The sequence below is a fragment of the Erpetoichthys calabaricus genome, chromosome 2 (assembly GCF_900747795.2).
Source record: "Erpetoichthys calabaricus chromosome 2, fErpCal1.3, whole genome shotgun sequence".
Classification (NCBI taxonomy): domain Eukaryota; kingdom Metazoa; phylum Chordata; class Cladistia; order Polypteriformes; family Polypteridae; genus Erpetoichthys; species Erpetoichthys calabaricus.
In genome coordinates, this window is record NC_041395.2 from 87,322,195 (window position 1) to 87,339,761 (window position 17,567).

At 41.2% G+C, this 17,567-nt stretch overlaps 1 protein-coding gene across 3 annotated transcripts in view; it reads left to right on the forward strand.

The window, feature by feature from the left end:
• Positions 1 to 17,567, forward strand: part of si:dkey-92i15.4 (uncharacterized) — a 51,692-nt gene that overhangs the window by 15,549 nt on the left and 18,576 nt on the right. For 2 of the 3 annotated variants that reach the window (XM_051923271.1, XM_028794043.2), the window contains exons 2-3: positions 8,006 to 10,946; positions 16,572 to 16,767. In XM_051923271.1, coding sequence (XP_051779231.1) covers positions 8,647 to 10,946; positions 16,572 to 16,767 — 2,496 coding nt within the window. In that variant the 5' untranslated portion in view covers positions 8,006 to 8,646. Of the gene's footprint in view, positions 1 to 914; positions 1,723 to 8,005; positions 10,947 to 16,571; positions 16,768 to 17,567 lie in introns of those variants that run through there. The other variant, XM_028794044.2, reaches the window with a different exon arrangement.

The window sequence follows — 17,567 nt, forward strand, 5'->3', positions numbered from 1 at the left end:
TACGATGTCCACTACAGAGAGGCGCTATATAAAACTGATCGCTTGCATTAGTCCCTTGCCAATGTTCTTTGGGAAAACTACGTTAAAAGTCCATATTTACATTTAGAAAAGTCTGCACATTGTTCACACTCGTTGTAACCCTGGTTTGTACATCACAGAGTTCTTGACTTTTCAGAGTGGGTCCCACACCAAGTTAAACAGGCACGTACAAGATGTCATGTTACAGGACGTTTAAACCATCTTGATTGGTCACACTTACTATCCCCCAAAATTGAAAGACAAGGCACACTGAATGTGGATGCCTGGCCAAAAGGAAAACAGTGCCTCACCAACTTAGCTCACAGCTGTTGTTACACCAGTGGCTGGGGATGGAGGGATGTAATGTAAACATCTGCAAGATTTCTTTCGACAGCTTAAGAATTACTCATGAGCACATTTTTATTGCAGAGTCAATTAACACGAACAGTTGGTTAGTACAGCATGGCTCATATTTTTATGAAATAACTTTTTTGGTAATTTCTTTATAATGGCATCTTAAATTGTATGGAGTTCAGGCAGCCTGAAATAGATATCAACAGTGAAATAAGAGGTTTTTATTAGAGTCAAACAGGTGGCACTTTCTGCTAAGACTCCTCACGATTAATTCTGATTTTTTTCAACCATTTTCTAAAAATATTTCTTAATGAGTGGACGCATATTCAGCAAGCTGTACATTTTTGTTCCAAGATAAAAACAGCTGGTTCTCCGAAGCAAGTAGAGCTCCCATCTCACTTCTCGAACCCTCCTAATCTAATTGATACCTAATTGATATCTAATTCATACCTGGACGTGTCGCCAGTCGTAGTCGCATTTAGAGTCTTCGACCACCGAGACTTCCAAGCACCCTAGTACCCTTTCTCTCCTAGCTTTTCTGATAACAGCCGACATGACGCCAACAATTCCATTCTCAGCGGTCGTTTTACTTCTCCGGCGTCCAGAACTCGTCGACTGGACTCGCGATGGGCGGGGCGCAAACAGAACAGAGACACGCCCCCTCGAAAGTTCTCCGAGTTTCTGAGCCCAAAGCTTCAGCCGAGTCCGAGCCAGTGTCCTGTCAGCCGTTGTTTTTAAACAGAGAAACAGAGCTAATGCCGCCTTCATTGGATAAGAATTTGGCGGAATGTGGTGGCAGGTGCGGGGCTCAGGACTTCTGCAGCCGCCCACGACTCGTCTCATCCGCTGGGTTCGCCGTCTTTCACGGGGGCTTTTTCTTCCCTTTTTAACGGGATTCTCCTTTTTGTTCGCTAGTGAAAGGGAGGAAGGCGGAAACTCACGAGTACATGCAGTAATGAAAAGAAGGGACTGGTTATGCTGGTTTCTTCATAAAGGAAATAAAAATGAAATTCAATGCAGAGCAAAGAAGAGAACAGGAGAAAGCCAACGCGGGGTGTCTCTGTTTCTGGAGACTCTCGTCTTCTTAAGCTTTTCAACATGCTGAATGATTTTTCTGGTTTCCAGTGCCAACCTTTGCAAACCATGGGCAGCTCCGCTACAGTCGATGGGTTGTAATCCACAGATTTGGGGCATCATCCGTACACTATTACCTGGGCACCCGTGGCCAGTTTTCGCTGAATCGATGTGCAAATCGACTATTCGTCTTGTTTGGACAGCCTCGGCTCTCAAGAGTGTGAGAGATGGACAGCGATGCGACCCCCAGCATTGCATCTGTGTGCCCACCTTTAGGTGAGAATTGAGATTTCTTTACGTTGCAGTAGCTCTTCTTGCCGTCTCTTTTATGCCATCATTATATTTTCTTCTTGCTCTGAGATATCAGCGTAATTGCATCTCTGTTTACTTCCAGAATTGCAAAACATTTTAGAAATTCTTATGGAAATTCGAATTCTGTCAATATTCCAATATTGGTTATCTAAAAGAACGGTGGCAGGGATCTGGGTTCGCTTTTCAGTCTAGGCATCTGTCTCTGTGGAGTTTGCACCTTCTCCTTCCCCTCATGGTGTTCTCTGTGTATTCTGTTTTCACCCATATACTGTATTCTGAATGGATCCAGCATGAATCATTTCGTGTGCACCTTATATTCCATCCAAGGCATATTCCTGCCATATACAAGATGTTGCCAGGGGATATCCTGACCTCCCACCAGCTTGTACTGCAAAAAGTACACATAAAAATGTAAGATGCTCATGTATCTATACCCAGTCATTTTCTGAGTCCACTGAAGTGGGTCGCAAGCAGCTGGAAATTAAGCCAGCTGAATCAGTTAGAAACCAAACCATCTGTCCTTAAATTCATATTATTACAGTACTTTTCATTAGATACAGTTAAGGCTGAATTACATCAAAGATCATAATCAAGCCCATGTCTTTTTAAGTCTTGTTATGGATGTTACTGCTAGGGTAGATGGGGCCCCATGATCCAAGTTGTTGTGGGGTGACATTGTGCAATGTGGGAAGTGAAACTGGAGCATTGGAGAAGAACTATGTAGGACACATGCTTTAAGATTACTTGGAAAAAGACAGAATGCCTAAGATTATAAGGACAAGAACAAGATAGAGAAGTTAACCTCCAAGGAAAATGGCTTACAAGGTTGGAAAAGTACAAATATCTAGGGTCAAGGATAAACAAGGATGGAGAGCTAGATTTAGAAATAAACACATGTAATCAGGTTGAAAAAATTTGAAAAAGATACCAGGAGTGTTATGTGACCAAAGAATCAGGACAAGAGTGAATAGAAAGTGTATAAAATAGCATTGTTGTATGGGCCAGACACCAGGGCAGTTAAAACGGTGCCTGAATGGAAACTGGACGCTATAGAAATGAGGATGGTGAGATGATGTGTGAAGTAACAAAGCTTGATAAGATCAGGAATGAGAGAATCACATGTACAGTTAAAGTTGATGACATCTCAATGAAAATACAGGAACAACGGTTAAAATGGTATTGGACATGTCGTGAGAAGAGAGGTAAACAATATGAGGAAAAGAATCATGGATGTGAAAATGTTGGGACAGAGGAGGAAACGAGGATGACCAAAGAGAAAGTGGATAGACTGTGTGAAGGGGGAGCAAAGGGAGAAAAAGGTATCAGGTGAGGAAGTGAACAAAAGACGAAAGTGGAGGAGGCTGGTCGAATGTAGCCACCCCACATAAGAGTAGGAATAGCTTTAGAAGAAGAAGATTCACTACAATCAGATCCTTTGGTTATGCACTCTGAAATGCAGCTACTGTATGTGCAAATAAGGCAAAAAATTAAGTTATTTTTAAATAAATGGAAGACTTCCTAAACCACGTAATTAGTTTTCTCATTAAAACAAATGTGACTGATTAACTGTGCAAAGTGGTGGTGCGGGTAACAAGAATGAGAGAATAGTTTTGAGTTACCTTCAGAGCCCAAGGGTGGCATATTTCTTTCTCTTAGCACTCCTGATAATTGATCCTAGGGAGTGTCGCAGTGGCAGTTTCAAGAGGCTAGGTTCAAATCCTAGCCTGGTCACTCTGTGGATTTTGAATGTTCTTCCCATGCTCATGTGGGTTTTCTATAAATGTTCTAGAACAGCATCTGACAGAGAAAGTCAAGCATCATGTATAGGAATGTGAGAGAAAGATGTGATGAGAAAAGGTAGTTCATTCCATCATAGCCTGATACTACCTAGATAGGTACCGTCTCCTTGGAATCCTGTGCTGTATATGGAGATCTGAAAACTGATGAATGGACATTTGGACAGTAGGAGACTGAATCTATATTCTCTGAGCTTGGCAGTAGAAATTAGGACCCATTAGCATTTTACAAATTTGTTATAATTTATCCATAGCTATTTATTGGACCTGTTACTGATCTAAATAAATAATGGTTCTTTCTGGATGCTTCTTTTGGGGACAAAAAATGGCAGTGTTTGTCAACCAGTGTGCTGCAGCATAGTGGTGTGCCGTGAAAACTAACCTGGTGTGCCATGGAAATAATAGTGTAGTGCACTTGGGTCTGAACCTGAGAGGGACAACCTCCTTGGGTGGTCGAGACCTGTCTGAGGAGGATAGGACTACCTTTGAAGATGGCATAAAAGCAGCTCCGTGATCGCTGTGTTGCAGAGACAGCATGTAGAGCAATAAAGATGTGTCTCCAGGCTGCTAGAGTCCATGTGCCCTGAGAGTGTGGTCACCAGAGAGCCTCACAGGGCTAGTGGATAGTGAGCATATGAGTTACCTGTGAGGCAGAGAAGGGTGGGCAAAGGGATGAAGCAGCTGGGAGATGCCAGCAAAGTACTCACTAAGTGCGAGTGCTGATCACGGAGTTGTTTTTGACCGGCTTCTGTGGTAGTCCTCGGGCAGTTGAGTATATATATATATATATATATATTTTAATGGATGGCTAGGGATCCTGCCCAGATGGGACACCCTTAATATGAGAAGACCGGGGGAATGGGCGCACTACCAGGAGTACCTCCCCCGGGACACGAGAGGGCAGCCCCCTGGTTTTACATCAGGGCCACGGATTTGGAGCGTAGAACCTCAACTTGTTCGGGGTCCGTGGTCATCACCATGGAGCACCTGGACAGCTCCAGAGTCTGGACATACAGCACTTCTGCCACACCCGGAAATGCTGCCGGAAGAGGAGCGGGGTTCCTATGCAGCACTTCCGCCACACCCGGAAGTGCTGCCGGAGGTTAATCATGGGACACCTGGAGCACTTCCAGGTGCACTATAAAGGAGGCCGCCTCACTCCATTCAGGGGCTGGAGTCGGGAGGCAGAAGACGAGGTTGCGAGTGAGGAGTGGAGGTGGCAGAAGAAAGGATTGAGTGTGGAGTTGGGTATTAGAGCACGGTATTGTGTGCGGGACAGTTTAAATAAATAAAAGTGTGTGTTCTGGACATTCTGGGTCTGTCTGTCTGTCTGTAGCCGAGCTATCTTCTACAATATATATATATATATATATATATATATATATATATATATATATATATATATATATATATATATATATATATATATATGTTTGTGGTTAGTAAGATAGTGGTGTGCTTTGGGATATTTTTGGTTACAAAAAGTGTGCCACCAAAAAAAAAAGGTTGGGAAACACTGCTGCATGGCATCACTTTGAAGAACCACTCTGGCACCTTTATTTTTAAGAATCAACTTCTTCTTTCCCTCCAGCTTTTCACTGTTTAATGCAGTTTATTTTTAAATAGTGCTTCCCTCTGAATGCAGGCACTGAGCACTATCAAAGTTCACAAGGTGGGGGTTGAGATTCAGAAATCTGAAATCAAAAGTAAAAGCATCCCCCTCAAATTTAAAAGGAAAAACATTGTTGTTATGAACTTTGATATCAAAACGAGATTAATGTTAAAATGGCTTGTCACAGAGATTTCCCACACAATGTCACACATGATGTAAGCTGCACAGAGTCAAATGATCTTACAAGTCTCCAGTGCCAGCAGTGTTTTAGACAATATAGATCTGAGTTTTATACTTTGGGTCAATCAGTAATGATCTCTGGCATTTCACACTGCTGTATCTGTTTAAATACAGAGATGTCTATACAAAATCTGTACATACTAACAAACATAAATGTTTAGACAACTAGAGGCCATTCAGCCCAAAATAGCTTATAAATCTCTATTTAAGTATTATTTTAAGAAGTTTCTCAAGTAGGTCTGGATGTGAGTGGTTACTGTAGCGTTGGTACACTCATAGTCTGACCACTCTCAGTTTTCAGTTGGTGTAGCAAGGAGTGGAGAATATACCATCTTGGAAGAGGATGTATTCGTGCCATGGTGTTAAAAACATGAAGGCGAACCACAAGGAACAGTCCTGTCTCCTTTTTTGTTTACTCTGTACACCTTCACCTGTAACCTCAATACCAGGTCATGTGATTTGCAAAAATTCTCAGATTATTCTGTACTTATGGGGTGTATTGATAAAGGGGATGTGACAGAGTATAAGAGTCAGGTTGAGAACTTTGCTCCTTGGTTCAGAAAAAAATATTTGCAACTTAACATCAGCAAAACCAAGGAACTGGTTATAGACTTCAACCACACAAAAGAGCCTCTATGTCCAGTCACTATTCAAGGAGAGGACACAGAGGTGGTCCACTCCTACCAGTACTTGGGGTTCCACATCAATGACAGGTTGGTCTGGTCTCAGAACACACTGAGGACTTTCAGTGAACAAATTAGATGCCAAATCAGATGTTTTCTTTCTTTTTAATTTTCTTCCTTTTCAGTCATTCTGGTGTGTGTTCAGACTATAGCGTGTGCCTATCTATCTATCTATCTATCTATCTATCTATCTATCTATCTATCTATCTATCTATCTATCTATCTATCTATCTATCTATCTATCTATCTATCTATCTATCTATCTATCTATCTATCTATCTATCTATCTGCGGGGTTTACTGATCCACTGCTGCTTAATCCCAGCCTCCCAAACGTTTATTCTCTGCTTCCAACCCACTACCTAATTTCACTCCCTGGCATGCCCTGAGGATGGGGAACAGTGAGTCAACAGGCTGTCAGTGCTCCACCTTATTTTACAATGGACATGTATTTGTTTTTAATTTGTGTTGGCTTAATATAATATACATCCATTTATGCTTGCAAAAAACAAATGGAGAACCAGAAGCCCTCAGCGCTGACTGTAGCCACCTTCCTTTTACACTGGGGTAGTGAGTGCGAATGTGATACAGCTAAGATTCTGTTCTCTTATTTAGAGACAGCATCATGGACAATGGACAAAATGTCTCTTTGTATACCAAAGAAAATTCCTGGTCTCACAGAAGGATATAGTCACAGCCACTTTCAGCTAGATAATATTACACTGGTGAGAAAATAAAAATAGAAAAGGCTGTAAGTGCTGTGCAAAACACTGGTCCATATGCACACATATTTTAAATACATATAAAGTTATATGATGGACATCCCATCCAGGATTGGTAATTTTCCTGGGCCCAGTGCTGTTGGGATGGTGTGTCTCAATTGATAAACAGATATGAGCAAGTTTTGTTATGTCATATATTCAGGATGACTGCAGATTGTAATAACCTAATTCTAATCTTAAAAAATATGATCTTGTGTTTGGAGAGCCATAGCAGCACACAGGTTAGTGGTAGCCCATCCTTATGCAGTCTGCATGTTCTTCCTGTGTCTGCATGGGTTTTCTTCTGGCTATTCTGTGCTTATTCCTACATCCCAAAGACCTTTGTGTTTGATTGATTGGTAGCTCTAAATCTGTCTGATGTGAGTGAGTCTGCAGAGAAAACTCCCCAGTGTTAAAGCAATATTTAAAGTGTATTTATGGAAACACTCTTTCCATATATACACCTTTAAGAGGTACTTTAGCAGTGTAACAGTTCATTTAACACTGACAATTTTGCTGTGGGATGAGTGCAAAGACTTGGCACCATCATCTAGGACTGTTGCAACTGCTTTGCACACTGTTCTGCTGGGATAGTCAATGTATCCTCACGATTATATAAAAAATGTATGGATGGAGTGTATATATATATATATATATATATATATACACAATATGTATATCATCAGGTTAGCGCAACATTTGAAAACATGAGCATTTAAAGGAGAAGAAGCCTAGTGATGCCATAACCACAGCTAAAACTATAAAAAGGTGTTCAGATTGAGGATTATTGATCCTAAATGTTGAGATTTTGTGCATATTTAAAGAAAAAAATGACAACTGAGTTAATCTATGAAGGGCTGGCCTTCTGTCCAGGGCTGGTTCATGCCATGTACCCAGTGTCGCTGGGATGGGCTTTGGCACCCTGCAATATTAACACCGTGTTTAGCAGGTTCAGGGATGGGTTGATGGAATTGTGAGTTTGTATTTAAACAGACTGAAATTCCAGTGCCCCATTTTCAATGTTGGCGTATTAAAGATATAAATTATCTTTAGTCAATGATGAAGTCTGTGAATTCTTCTCGGCTCAGATTATTTAGTCTGCCTTTTGATAACCTGCATTAACTTTTGTAACTCGACTTTTTTTTTATAATTTTAGGTTTTGTATGAAGAAAAAAATCTTTAAGAGTGGAATGGAGGGGAGGCTTGGAGATTAAAAGGAAGATGAGTGGCATCTGTTTTGTATTAAGCCGCAGAGTGTGCGCCGAGACTCAGGAGAAGTTTTAGAGCCTCTCTGGCATCTCCGTTTTTTTTCCTTCTGACGAGTGGCGTCAGTGTCTCCAAAAGAAATCAGCACCACAAAAATGCAGGCCTGAAGAGCGAGTGGATTGGACTGTGGATGGACTCTGAACTTCTGTCTAAACCTGTGAACTTCAAACTATGGGATTTCAGGAAAGGCCACTGTTGTTTTTTGTTTTCTGAGTATAAGGAGGGGGGCCTTTATTTCAGATGGATTTTTTTTCAGTTTATAGACATTTCAACCCAGAAATTCCCTGCAGAATTTTGAAGATGGAATTTTGTTTCTTCAATTAAAGCTGTTGCAGACCTTTATTTAATATTAAGCAGAATGAAGGTCACCGCTAAAAGAAAAGTATGCTAATTTTATTTTTGGAAGACTTTTTTTCACATTTTTTTGGTGGCTAACCAGTTGTCCCAAGAGGTTCCTTCAACAGCTTTTACAGAATATGACAAGAACTGACCTCTACAGTGCTAAAGGTAAAGCAAACGATTCCTAGGAGGATGGACTTACATGACAAATCTTCCTTGTCTTCTTTGATGATCACCACAGCCCAGCCTTTTCGCAGGGCTGGTAGAGCATCAGACACCTCCTGCATGGTATCGTTTGACAGTGCTGTCCACGCGGATTCCGAAGACAACAAAAAAGGCAAAATTACTCAGTTCTCCATCCGGTCTGCCGGCACTATGAAACGCTTTCCTGAGGTCACCTCCTCTTTACGCAGATTCAGCTTACAGGAAAGGAGGAATATATTTGAGCAGGGTTGTGATGGTACTGTCAAGCCTCCAACTTGGAAAAGTGGCAGCAGAGATGGAAGTAATAGTAATGATTGCAGGCATAGTGATGCCACATGGAGCAAGGAAAGGCTGAAACATTTGGGCAAACCTGTGCCGCCACCAATACCACCCAAGCCCACGGCAGACAGGGTTGATGAAGTAAAGAAAAGGATGCAGTCTGAGTCTGCCTTTAGTGCTCTTAGGACATTTGAATGTGCCAACTCTGTCAGGTATAAGGACCATGAGTGTGTCCAAAAGGAATGTGACTTCTGTCTAAGAAAAGAATCTAAAAGTGACCTCAGGGATGGCACTGAGCAAAACAAATTAAAGGCTTTAGCTGTTAATGAGGATGCAGAGGCCATATGCTATAATTATACTTTGAATCCACAGAGAGACAGCCAGAAGCTGGCATTTAAACCCAGCACAGATATGGAGACAGACACCAACATTTCATCACAGGAGTTCATAAACACCCCTCCAGGAGAAGCTACTGCTCTTCAGTACAAGCCCTTCATGAGTGAGGCCATGGACCGCAGCAGCCATACTGGGAGTTTCTCAAGGAGGAATGAGTGGAAATCTATAGACAATGGAAATGCATTTTCAAAACAACCAAGGTGCACATCTTCCCAAGATCAAGCCGGCCACTCTCATCCACCAGTGGTGTCAGAAGTAACTGGGACTTCAGGCAGCCTGTTGTTACTAAGCAGCCAACAACACAATAGAAGCCAATCTTTGAAGAAGGATGGATCAAATGAAAGCAGCTTGAGCCAGCAAAAAGCATGGCAGCAAAAGTCTGCCCTGTCAAGAGAAGAGACTGAGCAAGGCTGGACCAGGAAGCAATATGGGAAATGCCCCAAAAGCCTAATCCAAAGTCTTGCTGCAAACTATGGCAGACACCATGATGCTGTAAATGCAGCTGGGGGTGTAGAGACACCTTTTACAGTCAAAGTCAAAGAGCGTTTATCAAGTCTGAGAAAGGATGGCCTCCATGACAGAATCCAGATGAAGTCAGGAGATGTTTACACAGTAAATCCAGGATGCCAAACAGAGATGCCCAGGTCAGGATCTGCCCTGCTAACTCATTGTTCAGCCTTTGAACAGGAGCTGCTAAGTGCAGTACCATCCGTGAGAAGCAGAATTCATTCCTTTGAAATGCTAGGCAATGGGAAGGAGAATTTTAGAAAGTCAGATTCTGTATTACAAAGACCAGCCTCCTCACGCATTTTTAGTGCTCCGTCCTCTTGTATTTATCCAGCTTCTAAAGGGCTTCAAAGACATGAGTGGCCAAACACATCTCGGTCCTGCCCTGCGGAAAATAAACAAATCAACCAGGACACCTGTGGCAGGACATCGCCAAGTGTTCCAAAGAGTCCTGGTTTGATGGGAGATGAATGGCGAATGGATTGCAATAGGGCGACAGCCAAAGACTCAAGTGAAAACATATTCAGACGACGAGAGGTTCAAAGCAATGCAGTTTACCAAGAAAATAGCAGCCTTCACCCTCATTTAGAAGCAAATAGCAGGAATGTAGAAAAACCATGCGATTTAAAAGACATAGGAGATGTTGCTCGGGAAGACCCTTTGAAGAAAACAACATTGATAGGTGACTGGCTCTGTCTTCCACCAGGTGCGCTTCATCTGACCAATTCACGGCTTGAGGTGGTTTCTGATTTGACAACCACTGAGCAGGAAAGCGTACCAGCAGAGTCCACCGAATATCTGGACTGCGCTTCCTCCAATAAGCTGAAAAACAATAACGAGGAATTTGCTGTCCACCCAGCTGCTAGTCCGCCCCATGGCAGGGCACCCTCTTCCAACATTTCACCACTTTGTTCCTCATCCCCAGTGGCGTACAGCCAGGTCAATGGAAAGAGAGGAATTGACAATCCTTTGTGTCCCCTTGAAACACATCCATCTCTACCGTCAAAACTGGGTGAGAACAGTTCATCTGATGAAGAGGATTCTGATTCAGTACTGACCTCCCTGAGTGACTTCAGTCAGACTGATACCAGAAGCTTCTCCTTAAGGTAAAGTTATGGCTCCCTTTAAATATCTTGTCATTAAGAGATTAGGTATGCAATGGATGGCATCCCTCTTAATTGTAATGGAACACCAATGAGTGCAGGGCCATAGAATGGCTACCACGGAAGATGGTTGACAATAAACAATTGATTGCATTTTTGCCAAGCAGATTAATAATACGAGAATAGCAATCTTTAAAAACTGGAATAAAGTAATCAAAGAAAACATGGGAAGCTATTCCTAAAAACATTAGATATACTGTGTTATCTTATTATTCTGTCATACATCCCGTGTTATGGCAAGTCTAGCCTGAGCAATTTTGAGTTTTATTTTGTCATGGTGCTGGAAAGTGACAAGTGTGTAGCATATTGCTTGTTCAGTTAGAATTTTATTGTGCCCTGTACATGTGACACTGCTACTACTACTATCATTATTACTACCTTTTCTGAATCGTTTAAAAATGATCACATTTTAGGTTTTACCTGCTTAACTGCTCTTCAGCCATGCATGTGTTTTTGTGATTATTTTCTTGTTAAAGCACACTTTGGTAGCACAGTGGTGCAGCGTTTAGTACGTTAGCTAACAGCTCAAATGTCCTAGCTTAGAGTCCCAGTTCCAGCATGGCCTGTGTGAAGTTTACACATTCTCCCTGTGGGTGGACTTTCTTCTCCCATCCCAAAACCATGTATGTTAGGTTAACTTGTTTAGCGAGTGTGTAGGATTGTGCTCTGCGATGGAGTGCGCTCCATCCAGGGCTGTCTCTAGACAGTGTAGCCTCCCTGAGGCCCTGAGTTGGATTAAATAGTTTAGAAAATGCATGGATGGGTTGCTACAGTATATCTGCTGCAGAACAGCTGTAATGATGAAGATTTCCATTTTGCAGTTTCAGGTTTATTTTGTCTAATGCAGCAAATGAAACTAAATTTCTTTTCTTCTTCACCCACTTAAAAAATGCAGTCCCAGCAGTCAGTCAACATAATACTACAATTTAGTGACAAAAACAATACAGCGTAAAGAACAGCAGGAAATAAAGGACAGAAATTCATTCAATACTAATAGTGTTGAAGTGCCTTCTTCAATCCCAAAGTTGTCACCCTTGTTCTTCTGTCCAGGGATTGTCACATCTTCGAGTTAAATGTTTAAATATGTCTGTCCAACCCTGTAATTAAGGCTCGCAGAGATAGCAAAGGATTTTATTTCTGTGGAGCCCAACAACATAGACAAGCAGGTCTTTCTAAGTCTATCATCAAAAGAGATACAAAACAAGAGACGGCACAGTGCACAGTAACTGGCTGCATCTTCAGACACAGTCAGTTTATCGTTCAACTTGACCTCTTGCCAAGATCTTCCAATTCTGAGCCACGAGGACTGAGAGAGTCATGTTTAGATACTGTAGGAGTGTGAGCCAAATTGTCAGTAGACTGGTGCTTGTCTTTCTTTGTCTTTTAGTACTGAGAATGCTGAAAGACGTTGTTCATAACAATGTGAGCACACATAACAGGGTAGGTGTGACATCTTATTTTCCTCTGCCAGTTCCCATTATGTCACTGCTTTCTAATTGGTGTTTTAGAAACACAAGCAGATAGGTGAGGAATTAGCATTGGAGGGTTTGGTTCAGGGTGGGAATACGTTCATGTACATTTCCTAAATTGTCTTTGTTTATTAGTTAGTGCTAAATCCAAATATGTTTTGATGGAAATGTAATAGCTAAATATTCGTGGGAACTCATAGCAGTTGCCACTGCATAGTGAATACCTATGAATAAAGGTGACTGAGACAATATACCTGTCACCAGGCACAAAAAGCATGTAATCAATGTCATATGCAAATAAAAACTCATGGAAACATACAACAATTAGTCTCATGCAGTCTATCAGTGGTTCAGATTCATGACTTTTACCAGAGGTCCATAACAACTTTCTCTACATAGTGATGTTCAGGCCAGAATTCTGCTGCGTGCATGCAGGATTTGGAATGGGCGTCCAAGGGGGCACTCCCCTTCAATATTTCTGCATATGTCACACTCTCGATGGACATCAGCAGCAGGTTTTGGTAATGCCAACATTTGATCAGGAGAAACAAGCCCTCCTCTTGAATAACCCCACAGACATTTCATGTCAAGAATACAAAATCCTGCAAGTGCTCTTTCTCTTAACAAATCTAAGGTGCGCTGAGTACCTCCTGAAATATTCATAACTACAGTATATGAGGGTAAGTCAATAATTTTGCACACTTTTGTCATCATTTTGTTTGGGTTAGCTGTACAGCTTTCAAAGTCACCCAAAAGACAAACCAGATGAGGGATTTGAAATCCAGATGTTAGATCCATGAAGAAGCACCAGTACCCCCAGGGAAAATATGCACAAAATGTGGTTTAAGAAATTTGATATTTTACAGCTAGTCATACTTTCTACTTAAATTTAAAATTGTTTTTAAAACATGTCACTTTGTACATGTATTTGATGGTGACATGTATTTTAGCTTTGGAAAGTGGCAAGCAGAATTTAATGTCAGGGCCTTCTCAAGAACCATGCCGTTATTATTTAAAGTTACTGAACCCAAAACCCTTATAGGTGTTTTTTTTTTGCATGACCAGAATTTCAGAAGTGTAAAAAAATAGCAAAGAAGGAACTACTAGTCTTTGTGGTCTTAAAATGAAAGTTCAGAATTTTGCAGGTGCAATAGACAAAAAATTTTGAGCAGCAAAAATTTCTCCTGCTTTTTGTAGAGCCGCGTCATGCACTGCTGAGATGTTTTTGAAATTTCTTTTGAACTTAAGTGTTCAGTACAGAATTATGGAACATTGCTCAGTAATTAAATACTCTTTATTTACCGGATTGTGTTCATTTGTTATCATTAGCAAAACTGTATGAATGGTGAGTCATATTAGGATGAATCAGGACTCTTGTGGTTGAAACAGTTGTTGCTAGGGTTCTTTGTTTCCAAGATGTCACAGGCCACAGTATACTCTTAGCAAGCCATCAAGCATTGCACCATACTTGACCCTTTATGATAATTTTTATTTATTTATTTATTTTTTGTTCTTTATTTCGCCTTATACAATTTCTTGTATTAGGAATTTGTTAGTTTTCGCATACCCCTTGGGATCAGAGCGCAGGGTCAGCCATTGTACAGCACCCCTGGAGCAATTACAGGTTAAGGGTCTTGCTCAAGGGCCCAGCAGAGTAGGATCTCATTTAGCAGTGATGGGGATTCGAACCGGCAACCTTCTGGATGCCAGAACAGATTCTTAGCCTCACAGCCACTACTCTGCCTCAATTTTGTGGGACAATTGGCCGAACTTTAATATCGTTGGGGAGGAAAACAATATGTCTTTGTGACTTTCTAGCAAATTAGCCAGTTTTGTACAACCATAAAGATGACTCATGTAATTTAAAGAGAAAGTCATCTCAATAAAACAGATGAACACTTACTTTGTTCTGCTAGCCGACCTGCCCAACATGGCCACCCCCATACTGCATGTCTGGCTGCCTCTTACACTCCTGTGATGCAGCTTTAAACATGCAGTTTTTATTTATTTTGCTTCTGTTTTATAATTTAGTGGCAGAACATTTGACTTTTGAAACAATGAATAAAAAGTCAAAGAAAGCAGAAGCTGACACCGTCACTTCCACTGCCTTCCTTCCTGTAACCACCTCCCAATGACAACAGAATAAAAACAAAGTAAATTCTACTAAAATCATTCTTTAACATTGCCACACTTTTACAATTCTGGCATCTTCATTAATAACAAAAAAAATATTCAGTGCTGTAGGTCTGCTGTTCATCTCTCCAAGCCATCATGCTCTCAATTATTATAACACTGCAACTAAGTTCATAGCAGTGGCCAAGTACACTTCTGCTGGCTGACAGCTCCAGGAGGCTGGAGTTGAATCACACACTGGGTCACAGTCAGTTTGGAGTCTGCATGTTATCCCTGTGACTGCATGTTGTTTCTGTGGGTAATCTGGTTTCCTATCACATTTGTGTGTAATCTTAATTTAGGATGTCATGGAGTGTGAATGCGTCCTGCCCAGGACCCTTTCTAGCCTTGAGTCCAGTGCTGCTGGAATAAGCTCTGGCTTTCCACAATTCCAAAAACTGCATTAGACAGGTTTGAAAATAGGTAGTTTGATAGACTGATTTATACTTCTACATCGAGCCTACGCCATAGTGATGCGCAACGGCTGCACTGTAGACTACGTCGTCGATAAGAGTTTAATTTTGGCACATACTTGAATGCTAGTTGGCAGTAATTGTAGTACACAAGAAATGTGAATAATCCATTAATATAAAGGGCAGCATTTTCCCACCACTTCTCTTGCTACTGATTTTCTTTCATAAGCGAATGTATTTCTCTCTAGCTTTTTTTCACTTCTTCATACATTCATCGACTTCCAAACTAGAAGATGAATGTAAATGTGTTTCATTAGATACATTCTTACCAAGCTGGCCAATCAGAGCTGAGGGGGTCTGGGTAGGGTTTGCGCTGATGTGACACATAATCACATTTTTGAGGATGTGCACATCCGGCTACTCAGGCAACGACGTACCTTTGGCATAGGCTTAATGCAGAATTATAAATCAGCCTTGAGGGATGGAGAATATTCTGGCAGCATCACGCACAAGGATAAGACATGGACACACACAGCAATTTTAGAATCATCAGTCAGCCTAACCAACATATCTTTTGGGATGCAGGAGGACTACAGACACACAGATAATGTGCAAATTCCATACCGATGATGAACAGGCGCAATATCTGAGCCCAAACCACTGGGGTGGAGATATAAGTGGGGTAGATTTATTCTTACCAATTGCAATGGCATGTTTTATTAACTTGAAATGATTATACAAAATGGAGAAGATACACCATGATGGTTTAGTCCTTGTGCCGGCCCCCTCTTTCACATTTTTATCGTAGTCTTGAGTAGTTTTCATGTGTATCATTTAAAGGCTTAAAATATGTTTTAGTCTTGACTGAAAAAGATAACACGGCGATGTAAAACTGCTTTTGTGTGAGTGGGTTTCCTGTTGTGATAAATATCTTTTAGCTGTCTGTTTTGGGATGGGGCGGGTTATCAGTGACATCTTCTTGAAAACTGCGATGCTGGGTCCTGCTGCTGGATTGGTAGTAGTAGTGGTAGAAATAGCAGGTGTGGTAAGTGTAACAGTATTGTCATCTGTGCAGAATACAATAAGTATTACTAAAAATGCTGATAACATATAATAAAGGGATTTTAGTCATTGTGTGTAAAGTTCTGCCTTAAACCCCTACACATCTGCTCAGCACCATATCCGATAGAAGAGTAATGCCCAACTCCAGTGCAGCGGTGATTTTCTCAGATACTAGTCTCTATCCGAGGCTTCCTAGGTCATGTATAAAGTGCTATATATTAAAATAATACTTGTTTGTGTATAACTTATCATTATCAAACCTCTTAATCCACTTTAAGGTTGTGCGGCATATGTTTGAATATTTATTTCATCAAACCCCTGGTTTAGTTGACCTCTTATTTACTAATTTCAGCACTTCCCAGATAAATGTAATACTCTCCTGTGGTTTTGCTTTCTCACAGCCTGTGTTTTCTTTTGTAAGTCCTTTTGTGTTATTGTCTTGCCTTCTCTAGCCTGGCTGAGCTGCGTGAGTTTGGACTGGATTTATGCCACCCTGATGATCCCAAAGCAGCTCAGGGCAACCTGATGGATGGCACCGCTTCCCTTGGCTCCAATATGTCCGTCTTATCCTTTGTTTCCCTTATCCCTTCGGAGGATCTCGACAGGATGATTGAAGATGTGCAGGGAGTGAGGGAGGATGTGCTGCAGGTACAGTAGCTGTAGAGCTTCTATCTACAATGCAGAGCAGGGTCTTCCAATAAGTGGGTTTTCACTTGATGCCATCAGATGAACTCCGCACTATTCATTCAGAAGTAAGCCTCAGTTTATAGTACTGTACCCTGTGTGTCAGGAACGCTGTGCTTGTGAAGCTCCTTCACTCCCAACATTTTAATTGGGGACTTACCTTTTCACCTCTCCTTCAAATGGTGCCTTTAGTATTTGGCAACCAATATTATTCTTTCACCATTTTTGTTGATGTACCATCCTACTGTTTCTTGTACTTTTTGTTTGAAGTTCTGCATTGCATTGCTCTGTGAAAGCACCTTGTGGTGAAGCTTTCCACAAAAGGCACTATATCAACAAGGACTGATGCCATAGAAACAAACCCTTCAAAGTCATTGCAGAGCAAAACTAAAATGTTTACTAAAACTGAGGAAACTGAAGAATTTGCCCCTGTGACTGTTAGGTTTCTTCACAACTGTTCTTTAATTTAGAGCATGTTATGTCAGTTATATAACTTATTTATTTTATGAGCATGCAGATCCAAGATAGCAAACTGTGCTTGACCTGCTTTTACAAGAAAATTAAATGCAGTATGTATTTATGGCATGGCATGTAGTGCACAAGTCTGTTTGCTGTCATTAATTTGGCATCACCTAATCAGCCAGTAATAAGCAAGCACACGTGCCAACTGGCAGGTATCCAACAGAGAAGAGGCTCAGTTAGTACCTTTTGAACCAGTATACTAAATTTTATCCTCCATCATGATCTGATTTGGATTATTACAT